This window comes from Coloeus monedula (assembly GCF_965178545.1).
Source record: "Coloeus monedula genome assembly, chromosome: 8".
NCBI classification, from domain to species: Eukaryota; Metazoa; Chordata; class Aves; order Passeriformes; family Corvidae; genus Coloeus; species Coloeus monedula.
This window is the reverse complement of record NC_138788.1, coordinates 26,934,176-26,950,904: the sequence shown is the minus strand read 5'-3', so window position 1 is coordinate 26,950,904 and position 16,729 is coordinate 26,934,176. Positions and strand designations below refer to the sequence as shown.

The window sequence follows — 16,729 nt, the reverse complement described above, 5'->3', positions numbered from 1 at the left end:
TCACATGCCCTGTATTCATGTCACTTGAGCATTCTCATGCCCAGAGACAGTCGTGAATCATGAGGCCTGAATATCCTGTCAGTGCTGGTTTTCAGTTGCAAAGCAGCAATTACTGCAGACAGCATTGTCCAAGAGTTGTTTGATTAATTTCTGTACTATTTTGCTACAGGTGAACAAGGGTCAAGAGGAATACCTGGACCTCCAGGAGAGCCAGGGGCTAAAGGACCTGTAGGTGGGTACCAGAAAGCAGCTGTATTTATATGTGAGGCAGTGTCAGTGCCACCCAGATTGTGTTTCTGCGAGCACAGACAAGGAAACAACATGGAAGTGGAATCATGCTGGTTGTGATCCTAGGTTTTTTCTTTGGACACCTATGATTAGTCTGTACACTCAGAAAAAATGTCCTACAGTTAAATTTTGAGTGAATGCTTCCTGGATCTTCAGTAACTGCAGCCAAGATTTCTTTCAGATGCAATGTGATGAAAAGCCACTCTTTGGTTTAGGGCTGTGCTCCACTTAGGAGGAGGACAGGACAAGTGTGGTACTGTTTCAGGAGTCCCTGACAATCTCTTTCTTTGGGCAGGACAAGCTGGTCGTGATGGACAGCCAGGTGAAAAAGGTAAGGGCTTCCTTTGAGTGCAGGTACTTTCTGACTTGGCAAGAGGTTGATTTGTAAAAGTGGTGGGAAAAGATGGCAGCAGATTCATGTTCTGGGATCTTGCTGTCTCAGAACTGTAGAGTCACCATGTAAGCATGGAAGAGACATACAGTGGCTGTAAACTTGTGACAGAGTTGCCTCTCTGCAGAGCTCTTCTGTCACTTATGTTCCCTTCCCAGACACTGATGCTGGAGATGGCCAGTTGGCTGAAAGTACAATAGGCAGAAAGTGCTGCAGGACAGCCAAGCTTGAATGGATTGGTAGATTGTACATCAGTGACTTCTGCCTTGTAAATGGTGATTCTGTCCCTAGGTGAACCAGGTCTAATGGGAATGCCAGGTGCCAGAGGCCCTCCAGGACCCACTGGAGATGCCGGAGAGCCAGGTAAAAGCATACAGAGAACAAAAATGCTTTTTGTTCCATCAGGAACACAGATGTATTTGTCAATTTCTGGTCTTAATTTGAATTTAAGTCTGGCAGAGGATTTCTGTATTCTTAAGGTGGTGATGAAAGGAAAATACTCAGACAATCTAGATCCTTCCTTTATGATCCCAAAATTGCCCACAGTGCAAACATCAGTTGCTATGAGCTGATTCACATACCAGTTGCTAGGCCAGTTTCTACCACTTGTGAATTGTGTGCTATAATTTCACATAAATGTAATCTTTTTCTCCCTGTCTATCCTTTTCCCACATTAAATTTTTTAGACATCTTAAGAGTTTTTGCCTTTTTCTGACAGGTCTTACAGGACCCCAAGGACCACCAGGTAGGCTTTTCCACCATATTCCAATTTAACAATGACACACTTTGATATGGGCTCAAAAAACCCTTGTAATTTTCCCTCTGTGCTGCTCAGGGCTTCCAAAGTGATATCCCAAGGTTTCTGCATCTCCTTTGGCTTTTGAGAGAGGTTTTGTGCTTGATGTGTAATTTTTGAGCAATGCAGGGCTTTTGAGTGTTGAAATTTTGCCTTTTTCCAAAACATAGCGTTTCAGTTCCCTGTGCATCACTGAGAAGTCCTAAGCGGCAGCAGAAACAGAAGGGAGAGGATGTAGCAATAGAGATGGACAGAGGATGTGACATCTGTAAGCAGAGGTGGTTTGGGGGGGCAGTTCGTCAGGGAATTCATCCAGGAGCCTCAGGACAGGTAGCAGTACCTAAAAGAAGCTACAGGTAAATCTATGAAGCAGTCTCATCATCCAGGGAGCAGTGGAACCAGGGAAGCCCAGGGACACTACCAGCTCAGTCTGTTCCTCCACATGCTTATAAAGTCATCAGGGACCTGCTTATAAAGGCTGAAAGCTGGGGTCTTCAGTAGGGAGCTCCTTCTATAAACCCACAAGTGAAACTCAGCTGGGGCATCTGAAAAACATACAGCAAACAATATTTGCACTAACCATTTTAAATTGTTTGTCTACCTCATATCAGGACTTCCAGGCAACCCAGGCCGACCAGGGGCTAAAGGTGAGTTTTGTTTCTTCCCTAATGCTCATTTTCTCTCTAAGGATTTCATTTTGGCGAGGAGTAGCTGCTCCACTGACCAGTCCCTGGATCAACAGTGGCATCTAGTGGCTTTGGGAAGGGAAGGTTTGAGAGCACGGTAGCCAAAGCTTCCCTGAATGTATAAGGGGGGCAGTGAGGCCATGTGCCAGCTCTCCTCTGAGAAAACCTTTGGAGCCCGCTTCTGCCCTGAACACGAGTAAGATGTCTGGTGACTGCAGTGGAAGCCGTGTGCCTGCCTCGGATAAATCTAGGCTATTGCCTATGCTGGCAGATGTAGTGCTTGGAAAGCTGATCAGAGGGTATCTCTGGATTAGCACAGCTCTCTTGCTTCCCCTCGACCTTCTAGTGCTGTGACTTCTCAGACAAGACATCAAAGGCAGAGGGAACAGAAACTATATGCTTGATAATACAATGTTGTTGAGCTTATTATAGATCTTACCCGCCCCCCGAAAAAGAAGCTCAACTTTTGTCTCTTTGTTTTCCTAGGAGAACCCGGAGCTCCAGGAAAAGTCATAAGTGCAGGTATGTAGTGCTGTGAGGGGTCACACTTCTGATTTAGGATGATTTTCTCTGGGTTTTTTTGTGCTTCTTCAATTCATCTTGACTGTGTGTCAGACCTGTACCCGGGCTCCCTGTGTCAGGAGAATATCTGTGCCATAGATGTGGGATTCGTTAAGCATAGATTTGTTACACATTCACTGGATGTGTGAATATAAGTGTCTGTGTGCAAGTCTATGTGTTTGTTTTTCAGAGGGTTCATCAACTATTACTCTGCCAGGCCCACCAGGTCCCCCAGGCCCACCTGGCCCCACTGGTCCCCCAGGTGTTCCAGGTGAGTACTGATGGGTACAAAGTAGTGATACATCAAATCCAGGGACTAGAATCAAGCTCTTTGGCTGCTCAGGAAGGCAGGCTCGTGTCTAATCCCTTTCCCAGCACTGTTGCTGAAATCAGGAAGTGCTTGTTTTCCAGTCTCAACTTTGAGCTCAAGGCAGCAGAACTCCCACTCAAGCATCTGTAAATCTTTCTCACACACACACTCTAGCTGTGCATGAGCTTGGGCCTCAGACTCCTGTGTCCCAATCAGACACTGCCCTCCAGCATGCTGATGTCAGGCAGCAGAGTTCCTGAGCCCTGGTTCTCATGGCACTTCTGTGCCTGGAGCTACTCCTGGAGCTGGTTTGGCAGAGCCAGTCTCAGTTTCCAAAAGAGAATGCAAGAGGCCTATTGCATTCCTTTTCTGTTGTGGTCAGTGGCATTCTGGTTATTTCCCCAGTCCAAGAAGCACCAAGCATTTTAATTGCCAGATGATGGAAATTCAAGTAATACATGGGGCATTGATGAATTCATACCCCACAGCAATTCCATTTAGTTGTGTAGAAAAATACATTATTTGATAGTCTCAGTTCTTATAAAAGTCCTATTGATTCCTTTGTGCTATTGTAAAATACAACCAGTAAAATCTAATGAAATTTGTTTTTTTTCCTTTGAAACTAGGTCCTGTTGGACCAGCTGGTCTCCCTGGACAGCAAGGTACCGTTTTCCTTCAGCTTTGATTATGCTTCTTAAGAGAAAGGAATTCATTAGTTTTCCTTTGTTTCTAATTCTCTAAGCCCTTGGCACATTCCCTCTCCCTTTTGTTCTCAGATTCCTTCTTTCAGTTCATTTTGTTGCATTATTTGGCTTAATTAATCTTGTAAAGAATTTCTATCTTTTTTGTTTTGTTTTGTTTTCCCAGGGGAAGAAGGGGGGGTGGTAAGAGGGTGATAAGAGTCAGTGTAATGTGGATACTGCAAATGTCTTTTTTTTCTTATGCTATTTTTCCTGAGGGCTGGTATTTCTAAGGCACTTCTTAAGTGCAGTTACCTTTCTGTGATAGGGGACATAGCCCAGCTGGATACCTCCTGCCATTTTGAAAGGCAGGAGAACAAACTAGAGCCAAATTGGGATTAATGTCACTGTGAAAGCACTACCAGTTGGGCAGACATCTGTTTGGAAGGGCCTGAACAGAGCTGACCCCTAAGAACCTTCATTAGCTGGTTTTCTATGATCCTGTTAGAGCAAACTGGACAGTAATTTCCATATTTGAATGCAGTGTCCCTCAGATCTGGGGACTGAGTTCATGCTCCCAGTTCTCATAAGAAAGGTCCAAACCTCTTGTTGGAGTAGGTACAGAATGTCACCCTCTGTGTTACATAAATCCCTTTCTCTGTTGATTTTTTTTTCCTGGAAAAAGGTCCACGGGGTGAGAAAGGATCCCCAGGTGAAGCTGTGATGGAAACCATCAGAACAGAAGTCTCATCATTAGCATCTCAAAGTGAGTGACGCTGCCTTTCCACTCCTTTGCTTGGAGATAGGTCAGAGCCTCAAGGCCTGCTCACAGCTACCAGGAGAGGCACCTAACTCTTTCTGCTCAGTGTGACATGGGGCAAGTGTCTGTGTGTGTGTGTGTTTGATGGTGTGTCTGCAAAGCCAGCTACCTCTTCAGCCCTCAGTGCATCCCAAAGTCCTTTCAGAAGGAGGCACATGGCATCAAGCCCATGTCACAGAGAGGGAAGCTGAGGAATGGTGACTGGTGAGCAGCTGCTAACAGGGGAAATATTCACAGAGCTGAGAACGTTCAGCCACTGAGTTCCCACAGGGCAGTTCCCTGTACAATGTGAACATGGAGCCACCTGTAAGAGGAGAACCACTTTGAAAAGGCATGTTAATCTAACCAACAGGAATAATCTCTCTTCAAATTAAAGGATGAATTCACAGGAGAATAAATAAATTTTAAGATGAAAAAACATTTAACATTTTGTAAAATTTTTAAATATTAAGATGAAAATAAACAGAGCAGAACAGAATGGTTTAGGAACATCCCAAGAAAAGTGCTTGCTCTGTGCAACACTAGATGTGTGATGCACTTAGAGTTGGTATTCCTAGGATCTGGGACCTCTGCAAGTTTGCAGCAACATAGAAGAGGCCATAAAATTATAAATGATCCTTACCTGATCACCATCTGAATGGGACCATGTAGATTCAGACCATGCTTCAGTACTATCCAATTCCTTGAGAGTCTTGGCTCTCAGCATCACTGAACTTTGAGTTTGTGCCTCAGCTTGGAGGTGAGGGTAGATCTCACAGTACAATTAAGATAACGCAGTGCACCTACTTGTTAAATAATGTCTGTGTTATGTTCTGCCCCCAAAACTTGCCTCTTTTAAAGAATCTTTTGTCTCCTTGAAAGTGTTTTCCCTCCTTTGAGTCCTTTTCTCTTTCTCACAACAACCATTGCTCTCCTCCGTGTTTCCAATATGCTGCCATCCTGCTCAGTGCTGTATTTTGCTTTATGTCCTCACCAAACACATCTCTCCTCTCTCTCCTCTGCTTCATCTTTGGCTTAGATCACCCAGGTCCTGTCTTAGTCCACCTTTGACTGTAAGAGCTTCTAACAGCAATATATGGACAGTTTCCATAGCAGCAGTAGTTCCATAGCAACAATTTTCCCTTGTTTGTGTTTCTCTTTTGCACAGTGCTGGGAGATTTGCAAGGGCGAGCAGGACCACCAGGTCCCCCTGGACCACCAGGTATGTAACATACCGAGCTCAGTACCTAGGCCGGGGGATTCTCACACAACATGGCACATTTCTGGGTCATGCAGTATGCTGAGTAAATATTCTCTAATACTCCTGTTTCTTTTGTCATCAGGTGAATCTGTGCAAGGACCCCCTGGACCTCGTGGTCCCCCAGGTAAGAGCTTGTTCCTCTGAAACCAAATTGGAAAGTGATAGGTTTTTTCCAAGGCCTAGGGCTGGAAGCAGAATGTTACATAATGGGTTCACATCAACACAATTTCACTGCAGCAAGATGCTGCCCAGCAAAGGACATTTACTTTGGCAGAGGTTTCTAGCCAGAGTATTAATTAGTAAAAGCCATATCTTTTGGGAAGACACTCAAAGTTTTCAAGTTGCCAAAGGAAGTAACTGCAATCAATTCCATATTTACTTCTTACTTGTCCAGCCTTAACTTTCAACTGCAGACAGATAGGGAGGTTCTTATCATGAGAAACATATCCCCATGTGCCATCCTGTAACACAGACTTCCCTTTTGCAGCCAGGACAGGGAAGCTGTGGGAGCACATGTGAGAGGAGCAGAACCCCATTCCTTGCTCTCTGCTCAGTAGGAAACGGGAGCAGGTTGGGTGTGTGACGGGATAGGCCCCCAGTACCACAGAGTAAGGAGTTTCTCTGTCCTTTTCTGCTGCAGTGGCAAATGATAGTGAAAAGTAACTATCAGGGATAGATGTGTGAAGAAAACGGTGGTAAGAGCCTACATTGGGGAATACTCACACTAAGGCTGTGGCTGGAGATGTCGCAGCTCTTACGTGCACTTACTTACATTGCTGAGGTTCATCCTTCCTGAAGCCTTTCTGTGTCCCTTTTGCCTAGGAGAAGGATTGCCAGGACCTCCGGGCCCACCAGGGAGAACAGGATCATCCATGTCCACCTCAGGTAGGTTCTTGGCACTCATTCCCTCACCTGGTCCTAGGAATGTTTGGTTGGGGTTCCAGAGAGCACATACATGACTAGGACCAAGTGGAGCCAGAGAAACCATGTGTCATGTTCTGTTGGATGTCATGAAGAAATCTCTTTGTTTGAATTGCAGAAGCATTCTTCACAGGCCCACCAGGTCCACCAGGACCACCAGGCCCGAAGGGAGACCAAGGTGGGTATATCCTGTTGCCTCACCAAAGTGCTAGAGGGATCTCAGCACCTTAGACTGAAAAGAAGGAAGGGCTTAGGAGCATAAAGTTCTGCCTTTCTCTGTCTGTAACAAAGGTAGCACAGTTGTCGTTAAGTAGGACTCCTGTCTGCTATAAAACAAGTCAGTCTTTATCAAAGAAATTTGTTAGTCTCCAGTACTGGTATCAAGGCAGTCATTGTATTCAGATCCCAACTTTGCAAGCCGATTAGACTCAAGAATATTCAGAGCTTCAGATCTGCCGTTGAAGGGGGCAGCCTTTTTGCAAAATGCACTGTGGACTAAGTCTGCACTGAGGTGGCCCTGTGAAGTGTAGCTCAGCTCTCAGCTGGCAGGGAAGCATGGACCTGCTCCCTTTACCCATTGCTCCCCTACAAATTGAAGGCCAAGATGATATGCTGCAGTGTGGGCAGGGATGTTGCTGATGAGAATAAAGCAAATCCTAACACCATTCCTCTGCTCCCCTGTTCACAGGTGAACGAGGTCCACGGGGATTCACAGGTAAGGAGGCTTCCAGTAGATATCAGTGGGTTTCAGGGTAGTTTGCCTGGGTATATGACTGCTCCTCCATTTCTGTGTCTCATGCAGGAGAACCGGGTAATCCTGGCATTTCAGCATTCTCCTCCCACGGTCAGTCTGTGCCCCCTTTCCTCCTTTGAATTCATCATCCCTAGGCTGAAATCAGGGGCCAAAATCCTGCTCTATTCAGTCTAACTTAATTTTAGTGGAGCCAGGATTTTGTCCACATACTTTATTCCTATAAATCTCTAACTCTCTTTCTGCAACAGCAGGTGAAAGAGTCACCATACAAGGACCCCCAGGCCCACCAGGCCCGCCTGGACCAAAAGGTGAAGTTAAAAATCTTTATTTCTTTGGGGATGGCCTCACACATCCAAGCATGGTTGAGACTAAAGGATGGAACAACGCGGTCCTTTTGGAACTAGTGCTGTGCTCACCCCTGCCTTTTCAGGCAAAGCAGAATTCAGGCTCACAGAATTGCTGTGAGCACAAGGCGCTTGACCAGGTCACAGAAGGCTCAGGAAGGCTGCCATGGCCTCTTCCTTATGCTCTTTCCTGACAAGCTGGCACTTCAAGACAGTCATTGCAAGGGCTGGTAGTTGCTTCTCTGATGACATGTAGCTCAACTGCTTCACATGACCAAGTATGCAACATGCAGTCACACCCGTTACAGCTGTCTGACTCCCTCACTCTTTTCCAGGTGATGCAGGTGTCCCAGGCGCACCTGGCATCCCAGGAGCATCTCGAGGTAAGAGGCCAGACCGTAATTGCTCTTAACAAGGAATGCTGATACCCTGGTGGAGACTTTGAAAAAGGTCGTTTGACTTTTACCGGTGTGTGTCCCAACCTAATGCTGATGGGATTTGTATTCAAAACCTCTTTTTACGCAGCTTGCCTTAAATCAGAAAATTTAAGAAATTACAGTTTTCTTTTTCCAGCTTACTGGGAATCCTTTAAGCCAGAGTTTTGCCTCTGTGTAAACAGGTTCTTGAAGTGGTGCTGCCCAGGCTGACTGGGATTGGGAGCAGCAGGGCAGTGAGGTTAGACTAATGAGTTTGTGCTATGATCTCCATCTGTATTCTGCACAGCACTGCACTCTAGTGCACAAACCCACCAGGTCTGCCTGTACAAAGCCAGGAATGTCTTTGGACTCAGCCCTGCACAGGCTGAATTATAAGATGCTGAATTAATTGAAGACATTATATTGCCAAGTAGCTCATGCTCAGACTGTATTTAAAGATGCAGGGGAAGCCCCTCCATATTCCATTTCAAAAGGTCTTTCCAGACCTGTGGGAAGGGCTTAAAGCAAGTACACTTTACTATCAGTTGGTCTAATGCAGCTGTGCCAAAAACATTCCTTCTTCTTACAATACTTTCTGTAGGTGGATCCAGACAAATTCAGGGTCCCCCAGGACCTCCTGGGCCACCCGGTCCTCCTGGCCCAAGTGGAGGTTCATCTCAAGAGATTCAGCAGTATATCACTGACTACCTGAAGAGTGAGTATAATGAAATTTTTGCTGTGTCAGAAGTTGCATGCCTATCTCTCTTTTCCTCCCTAAGCCCTTGTCCCTCTTCTTTTAGAAACAGCAGCTCTGCTACTATGGGCTTATTTCTGCTGAATACTGTAAAGTGCTGTTGCCCACTGTGGCCTCTGCAGAACTTTCCTTCTGTTGTCCTGCTCTTTGTCAGTGGAAGAGTGTCTGTGGATATGGTCAGTCTTCCCTCTTAGTGATGTGGGCATATCTTGGACTTTCTGTAGGTGACAACGTCAGACATTATTTGACTGGTGCCCAAGGCCCACCGGGCCCTCCAGGCCCACCTGGACTTATCACCACTGCAGACGGGGTGACCTTGGATTATGCAGAGCTGGCTACCCGTGTCATGAGCTATATGACAAGTAAGCACCATGTTTGTAAACTCTGTACTGAGTCAGGCCCTCAGCTGAGCTTTTGAAGCACCTAGGAGGTGAGAACGAGAGGAGAAACAAGTCATTAAATAGCAGCACGCCAACCAGGTTATTCATCTTCAGCAGTCTAGGCCCAGGACTCCACACAGCTGAGGTGTCCTCTGAGCCTTGTCCTATTTTAATGGGTAGATTAACTAGCAGTTGCTGCTGTTTAAAAAGTCTCATACTAAACATTTGCTGTTAGACCCTTTAACACCACCAAGACCCAAACAGAGGTGGCTTTATTTAGTATATATGGTCTTAAGTATTCTGGGGTTGTCTTGTGTGCCTGGGGCCCTCCTAAAGTAGATGAAATTCCCAAAGCTTTTGGAAGTAGCCTGGAATCTCAGCCAGAAATGCACAGAGCACACAGCTGTGGAGATGACCAGGATGTGTGAGATAGCAGCTGTTGCATAGTTGGGGGCATGTGAAGGCCATGCTACCAGTTAATTAATTCATCTTTTTTTTGTCCCTTCCTGACCCCTCCTTACCTTTTGTGTTACCCTGCCTGATGTAAAACCTTTTCATTCCCACAGGCTCTTCAGGTCGCTATGAGTCATTTTCTAGCTCAGTATCAACTACATCCATTTTGTACCAAGAACTTCTGGATCTGCTGCAGAGTGAGTAACCCTCAAGGGAAACACGGGATTGGGGCTTAATCATCTCATCATCCTGGAGATCTCTCTTTCCTTTCCAGTCTCCAGTCTGCAACTGGAGTTACCTGCAGCTGCTTCAGAGTGTTCTTCTTTCCAGCTCCCCCCATGTTTCCCCCATGGCCTTGCTATGTTGTTGTTCTTAAGGTGAGGGGGATCCCCAACTCTGCATTCTTTTCTACACACACTGTTACTGTGGGCTGACAGGTAAATCTCCAGGATGTCATTTGGCTGTCCCTGAAGGTGTTGATGATGCTGGCCAGCACTGTGCTCCAGATGGCTGCTGAATTGCCACAAAGCTCAGCATGGTCTTTCCCAGCTGAGCTGGTTTTCATTCCCTTTACCCAAGAAGTTGTCCAGGGTGTCCTGAAAAAAACAGAGCACAAGGAATTAAGCAATCCAAATTCTCATCCTCCTCACACCCTTATTATAGGAGGTTCCCAGCCTTTTCACAAATGTTTCTGGCACTGTATACAGGACAATTCACTCAGAAAAGAGGGAGGAAAGGAGCTTTGCATCCATAGGTTTTGATGGTCTCCCTAGTGGTGGGGGCTCAGCTCATGGGCTGGGAACTCCTCACACTTGGTGTCTGTGCAGCAGCTGGGCAGCCTTAAAAGATGCATTTTTTTCATTCCTAGGAGAAGAAATTCGTCAGTATCTCATTGGACCTCGGGGCCCACCGGGACCTCCTGGGCCAGGAGGAGATGGAATGTCTCTGTCACTGGATTATGATGAGCTGACCAGGAGGTTTATCAGCTACTTGTCAAGTAATGGTTTTATTAGTGTGTGTTTCCCTCTGGGAACCCAGCACAAAGCTCATGCTGTCAGTTGGTAGAAACTATTCCAGTGCTGACTGTGTGAATCCCTCTGTACAGAGACCTCCTCACAGGGACTGTGAGAGACTTGGAAGAGAACAAAGATACCCTGTAGCTAAGATACCATCCACAGACTAGTAATGAATCCTTTCTTTGTTAAAAATTGAGTTTAGGACTATAATTTCATCTCAGACATCTTAGAAGTCCCATCAACACCTTTAAGTACCTTTCTAACCCTTATCTCTGTGGTCAGGATGTATCTCCCTGTGAAAGAGTTGGTCTGTGCCCACTTTGTGTCAAGGCAGCTCAGGCAACAAACTCTTAGAAGTTTAAAGTTAGTTGAAGCAAATTCCACATCTCTGCTTCATTTTCCCATCTGTAAAGGGGTGATACGGCATATAAGAACTGTTGGACAGAGAGGACTCTTTGAGCATCCCCCGTAGCAGTGCAAAAATGCCTAATCATGGTAGCTGCAACTATCTGCTTAAAAACACAGCCTGGCCCATGCTCAGTTTCTCTGAACCGCTCTTTGTGCCCAGATCTCACTAGTGGACTGCTCCTAAGATGGAGGGAATTTCCAGGAGGAAACTGCAGTTTAATGGCAGCACCCCAATGGCTCAAGCTGCATTTTGTCAACAGGGGCATTTCATTAAAGCAAATCACAAAGTGCAGAGTGTTGCCCCAGAGCTGCAGACACAGGGAGAGCAGCACATCCATCAGCCTGTGGGTCGCCCCTGAGCTGCAAGTCCAGGGGTGCCCCCACCCCATCATGGGTTCATGAGGTGCAGAGCTTTTGCCAGGAGTAGAGGCCTGCTGTCTGCCTGTCTGTGGGTGTCCTTGTGTTGGAATTGTCAGGGTAAACTCAAACCAGAACAAGGTTTGAGCTCTGGCTCCCTGCACAACCTGCTGATGGGAGCACTCCACTCTGCAGGAGCCCCTCCTGCATTGCCCATGAACAAGCCCTGCGGCTTGTGTGCTCACCCTGTAACAGCCTGTTCTGATAATGTGGATCTGTTTGATTTTGCAGATTCTGGGATGAGCATTGGACTCCCTGGACCACCTGGGCCTCCAGGGACACCTGGTATATCTTACAGTGACCTGATAGCATACCTGCGAAGTAAGCCAACTTCTATACTCCCCTGCCATGGGGCTCTACATGCCCCCAGGATCTTTTTTACAGCCTTAGAATTTCCCTTTTTGGCCATCATCACAAATAACCCTCTGATGGCCCTTTGTCCTTAGCAGCACTGCAGGCCTCTGCTGGCACCTGCACACTCCACCGGGGACTGCAGCTGGATCACCATGCTCCTGTGAGGAGCAACAGCAGTGGGGCTGTCTTGGAGATGGGCATGAAGGAGCCCTTTGTTGTATCCAAACTCTGCAGCATAGAGGCATCATTTCTTATGCCACTCTTTAAAAGTATATTTAAAAAATAGGGACTTTACTATCTTTGGAATCACCTGACTTTCCAATGTGACATCTACATGCAGGGAAGTGAGGTGCACCAGGAAGGCTGCACCCAAAGGTGCTGGAGAGAAAAAAAGCCTTATACTTGTCTGTATCTGGCATAACCTGTATTGTCAAGGAACATTCATCAGGGTTATGGTTGTTTGGGTGACTTATTTTCTTCCCTTGTGTCTTACAGACTCTGAATTCAGTGGTGTTGTTGGACCCCCTGGTCCTGCAGGGCCCCCGGGACCTCCAGGGATCCCTGGATCACCAGGCACCTCTCTTGAGGATGTCTCTGCCTACCTACAAAGTAAGCACTTGTGTTTCTCACAGCTGGCAGGGATATTCTGTTTGTAGATGCTGGAGGGACTGAGGCTGAGATTTAGCTTAGCAGGGATGTGACTGCCCACTGGGAACAAAGTCACTCTAAAGAAAAAAATCTCATCAATGTAATCTGTAAAGGGATGGAAGTCGGGATTGGAGCCTTTAAGCCTCCAAAAGCCCCAGACACACACAATTTTCTTGTCCTCTAACTGAAGGAAAGTAATTCTTCCTCTCTCTCAAGATGTTGGATACTCTTCCCTGTCTGGAGTCCGGGGCCCACCTGGCCCTCCTGGCCCTCCAGGACCACCAGGCTTCTCTGGAACTGGCCTTCTGTCCTATGCTGACATCACCCACAGCGACGAGTTCAGGAGTGAGCTGATCCAGTACCTGAAGAGTAAGGGGACACCATCCATCCTCCCTGCACATATCCCAAGCCATACTTTGCCTTATGTAGATGACTGGCTCTGCCACAGCTGAGACATTCCTGTAGGAGCCTTCTGTGAACTGGGGCTACAGCAACACCTTCCTTCTGCAGCCAGGTCTGTGCAGGACTGTGCTGCATCCTGTAGGCTTTTCTCCTCTCAGTCCAACTGCCAGCCAAAGTCTGTGTTGTGAGACAGCAGGGACAGGCACTGGGTAACTACAACTGGCCTGTGCTGAACAGTGAGTCCCCAGTAAGGTCACTGGCAGAGTTTTGCTATGGGAGAAGCATTTTCTTTGCAAACATCTGCCCAGAGAGCCATGGATAATGGAGGGTTTGGAAGGTGGCACTGAGCCAGCTGTGAAGCACCAGTGGTCTGAGCTCATCCTGGCAAGTTATCCAGGGCAGTCTTTCAAAAACACCTCAGTTTTAGCAAACTGGTCACAGAATGGCTCTTTTGGCAGAGGTGCTGAAATTGGCCTGAGGAGTGCACCCTTCTGCAAAATCATTGGGCGTGCTCCCAAGATTGGGCACACAAAATTGTAGAAGAGATGGGAAGGAGGAGGGTGTCATGCCATCTGTAGATTCCAAGGTTGACATGTGCCTGCTGCCTGAGAAATGGCACTGGATGAGGGTCACTGTGATGGTTGGTGGGACAGAACTTCACACTTCACTCTTCATTCAGGTGGTACCACAGGACCTCTGCCAAGCTCAGTGTCCCTGAAGTTCCCCTCTTGTATTTTGCAGGTGATGAAATTCGAAGCTACATCTCAGGACCCCCTGGGCCCCCTGGGCCACGGGGACCACCAGGACCCAAAGGAGACAGTGGCTTGGTGTCTGGGTCTATGTCTTCCTCATACCAAGGGTTACGAGCTTCTGAGCACTTGCATGGAGGGTCCCTTGGTGCTGAGGGCTCCCACAGGGGCTCACTGGGCTCAGGCAGCTCGTATGGCAGCTCCACGAGCAGCATGTCCTCTTACCACGCCTCAGTGGGCAGCGATGGCACTTACGATGCCTCCATGGGCACTGATGGGTCCTTTGATGGGCTGCTGACAGAGGAGGAATCACACAGGAGATCAGCAGGGTTGAGCAGATCCTTCAGCAACTCCTTCTCTGGTTCCCTGGATTATGACAAGCTGGCACTCCGTGTGTCAGAGAGCCTGCAGAGTGAGTGCAATGCCTGCTCATCCTGACCCTGCCTATCCCAGCCTACAACTCCAAATCCCCTGTGCCTGGTCATGCTCTTCACTTCCCTCCCGTTCTTGCTGCCTACAGCTCTCCCTTACACCTTCTGCCTCAGCATCCAGCCACAGTTCTCCCAGAGCTTCTTTCAAATGACATCTTTAATTCTGCAGGCCAAGGTATTCTCCAGGACCTGATGGCTTACACTGCACAGGGACCCGCAGGTCCCCCAGGCCCTCCTGGTCCCCCTGGCATCAGCAAGGTTTTTGCAGCCTATGGCAATGTCACCGCAGACCTCATGGACTTCTTTAGAAGTAAGTTTCATTTTGACTTGGCGTTTCTGGCTCATGCATATGCAGTCTCCCTGACCTCTCACAGACCTACTGATCTTTTCACCTTTGCACGCTACAAAAGTCAAGGTGCAGAGTTGAAGGTGGATGGTCTTTCCATCTCCTTCCTCCCTTGCTGGAGGTCTTATCATTAGGAAGGACATCAGTTTTTCCCACTATTTGTAGGAAACTCATCCCAAACCCTGAAGGCCTCTGTGCTTACAACCTTTGTAGCCCATTCTAACATGGCTGGGCTGGCACACATGCAGAAACATGAGCCAGTTGCTCACTCTGCTCTCAGATTCCCCACCCTGAGTGTGGGCCAGCTCCAGCCCTAGTGACAGCCAGGACACCCAGAGAGAGTGACAGAGCAGCGCTGGTGAAATGACATCCCAGCCTGTCCCAGGGACTTTGTTGGGACCAAAACCATTTTTAAAAATGTTGCTGTCAGTCTATTCCCATCTAACCAAGAGAAATGTCCTTCCAGTGTGACTCACAGCTTCTCTGAGTGGGCAGTGGTTTGTCCCACTCATTCACTCTCTCCTTCATTTCCCTCTCCAGCACATGGTGCCATCCAGGGGCCAGCTGGTGAAAAGGGGGAGAGGGGTTATCCTGGACCCAAAGGTAAGGCTTGCCATCCTTTCCCTCTTCAGCCCTGTGATGCCCAGGAAGCAGCACTGTGACCACAGAGGTCACAGCACTGCTCGAGGTCACACCCTCTCACAGTGAAGGTGGCACCTTCAGGATCTCAGCCAAAACGTCATCCTGACTTGGTTTCCCCCTTCCCCTGGCCTATCCCTGTCTGTGGGTCACTTGTGCTCAAGAGCAAACTTGGGTCTTCTTGTTCCTTCAGGTGACCCTGGGCCAATGGGCCCACCAGGACGACATGGGCACAGGGGACCAAAAGGAGAGAAGGGAGAGAAAGGTAGGAACACGTGCCATCCCCAGTCAAACCCTGCTCTCCTGTCAGGGAGTGGCACCAGCCCATCCCTGGGAATAGCTGGAAAACACAGCCCCAGTTTTTTAGTTTGGATCTTTTGTCTTTTTACATGAACTTTCCAATTAACCCTCCTTTTAACTTTCTTGTCCCCAGGTGAACAAGCGTATGTTAGCAGAAGAAAAAGAAGAAGCATTGGTGTTTAAGGAAAGAGGTAGCTCAGTTCTGCACAGGGCAGCATTCCCAGCAGCCTGTAGAGAATTAGCCTGAGTCTTCACTGCCTTGATGCTAAAACATCCTCACTGCTCAGCTGACCCCTTAGAGTTGATAGTTCAGATCTGAATGTCTCTTGTGTGTGTCCAGCATGGCCCTAGTGTGGGTGTTTGCTCCTGTTACTGATGTTTGGCTTCATGCCCCTGAGCTCCTAGGCTGATGTCCTTGGGCTGACAAGGGCTTCCTGTCTCACCTAATCCAGGCTTCTTGTACTACTCCCAGATATGTAAAAACCTGGGTTTTTTAACAACTAGCCAACTATGCAGCAAAAAGAAAAAACAGAAAACAATCCCATCCTCACCAAATGCATGGTTTGTCACGGATCAGATGTAGCCCACAAGGGCCCATAAGAAACCCTGGGACTAAGCTTGCACTGCCCTGGGATTCCCTCTCCACAAGCTCTGCCAGCCCTAAGTGGAGCCCGTTTAAAGCAGCATAGTGAGACAAACATGCACAGGGACTGAACCGAAGCACTTTTGAATATAATTTGTTTTTCTTTTAAAAATATTTTTGTATTTTTTCTGGGTTTTTAAACACTGGTAAAAAATAATCTTTAATGTAAACAGCCCAAATAAAGTGTTTTTAACCCCATCCCTGAACTACTCAGGACAGCTGTTCTGTGCTTGCAGGCTGTTGGGGGGCAAGGTGAGGCACCTGAGATGGGTCTGAGGTACAATGGTAAATACAGTGGCACAACATTAAATACTTTCTATATTCAGTTATTTCAAACATTGTACATCATCCCCTTCACTCACAATTGTACAAACCACTTGTATTTCATGCAAGTTTTCCATCAACAAAACTGAGGCATTCTCAGCAAACTGTGATTTTATTGTATTTACAGCAGAATTATTACAATATTCTACAGAAAGCCATGAAATCAAATTACTTTGAAAAACAAGACAAAAAAAATCCCAAAACTGTTGTATGGCTGCTACTGCAAGTTCACTTCCACGAGCTGTACAGAGACCCTTA

At 47.3% G+C, this 16,729-nt stretch overlaps 1 protein-coding gene across 1 annotated transcript in view; it reads left to right on the top strand.

Moving 5' to 3' along the window:
• The window catches only part of COL17A1 (collagen type XVII alpha 1 chain), a gene marked incomplete at both ends in the record, with an annotated part of 34,171 nt that extends 18,484 nt beyond the window's left edge, over nucleotides 1-15,687 (top strand). The window contains 29 exons of the mRNA XM_082285682.1: nucleotides 170-232; nucleotides 584-619; nucleotides 971-1,042; nucleotides 1,398-1,424; nucleotides 2,087-2,122; nucleotides 2,648-2,683; nucleotides 2,913-2,993; nucleotides 3,659-3,694; nucleotides 4,398-4,478; nucleotides 5,680-5,733; nucleotides 5,855-5,896; nucleotides 6,601-6,657; nucleotides 6,812-6,871; nucleotides 7,382-7,408; nucleotides 7,496-7,537; nucleotides 7,699-7,755; nucleotides 8,127-8,174; nucleotides 8,809-8,922; nucleotides 9,186-9,323; nucleotides 9,908-9,991; nucleotides 10,663-10,791; nucleotides 11,867-11,956; nucleotides 12,485-12,598; nucleotides 12,854-13,006; nucleotides 13,781-14,200; nucleotides 14,389-14,529; nucleotides 15,106-15,168; nucleotides 15,398-15,469; nucleotides 15,638-15,687. Of these exons, the coding sequence (XP_082141808.1) occupies nucleotides 170-232; nucleotides 584-619; nucleotides 971-1,042; nucleotides 1,398-1,424; nucleotides 2,087-2,122; nucleotides 2,648-2,683; nucleotides 2,913-2,993; nucleotides 3,659-3,694; nucleotides 4,398-4,478; nucleotides 5,680-5,733; nucleotides 5,855-5,896; nucleotides 6,601-6,657; nucleotides 6,812-6,871; nucleotides 7,382-7,408; nucleotides 7,496-7,537; nucleotides 7,699-7,755; nucleotides 8,127-8,174; nucleotides 8,809-8,922; nucleotides 9,186-9,323; nucleotides 9,908-9,991; nucleotides 10,663-10,791; nucleotides 11,867-11,956; nucleotides 12,485-12,598; nucleotides 12,854-13,006; nucleotides 13,781-14,200; nucleotides 14,389-14,529; nucleotides 15,106-15,168; nucleotides 15,398-15,469; nucleotides 15,638-15,687 (2,423 nt within the window). The remainder of the gene's footprint in view (nucleotides 1-169; nucleotides 233-583; nucleotides 620-970; nucleotides 1,043-1,397; nucleotides 1,425-2,086; nucleotides 2,123-2,647; nucleotides 2,684-2,912; nucleotides 2,994-3,658; nucleotides 3,695-4,397; nucleotides 4,479-5,679; nucleotides 5,734-5,854; nucleotides 5,897-6,600; nucleotides 6,658-6,811; nucleotides 6,872-7,381; nucleotides 7,409-7,495; nucleotides 7,538-7,698; nucleotides 7,756-8,126; nucleotides 8,175-8,808; nucleotides 8,923-9,185; nucleotides 9,324-9,907; nucleotides 9,992-10,662; nucleotides 10,792-11,866; nucleotides 11,957-12,484; nucleotides 12,599-12,853; nucleotides 13,007-13,780; nucleotides 14,201-14,388; nucleotides 14,530-15,105; nucleotides 15,169-15,397; nucleotides 15,470-15,637) is intronic.
• Between the last annotated feature and the right edge of the window lie 1,042 nt (nucleotides 15,688-16,729).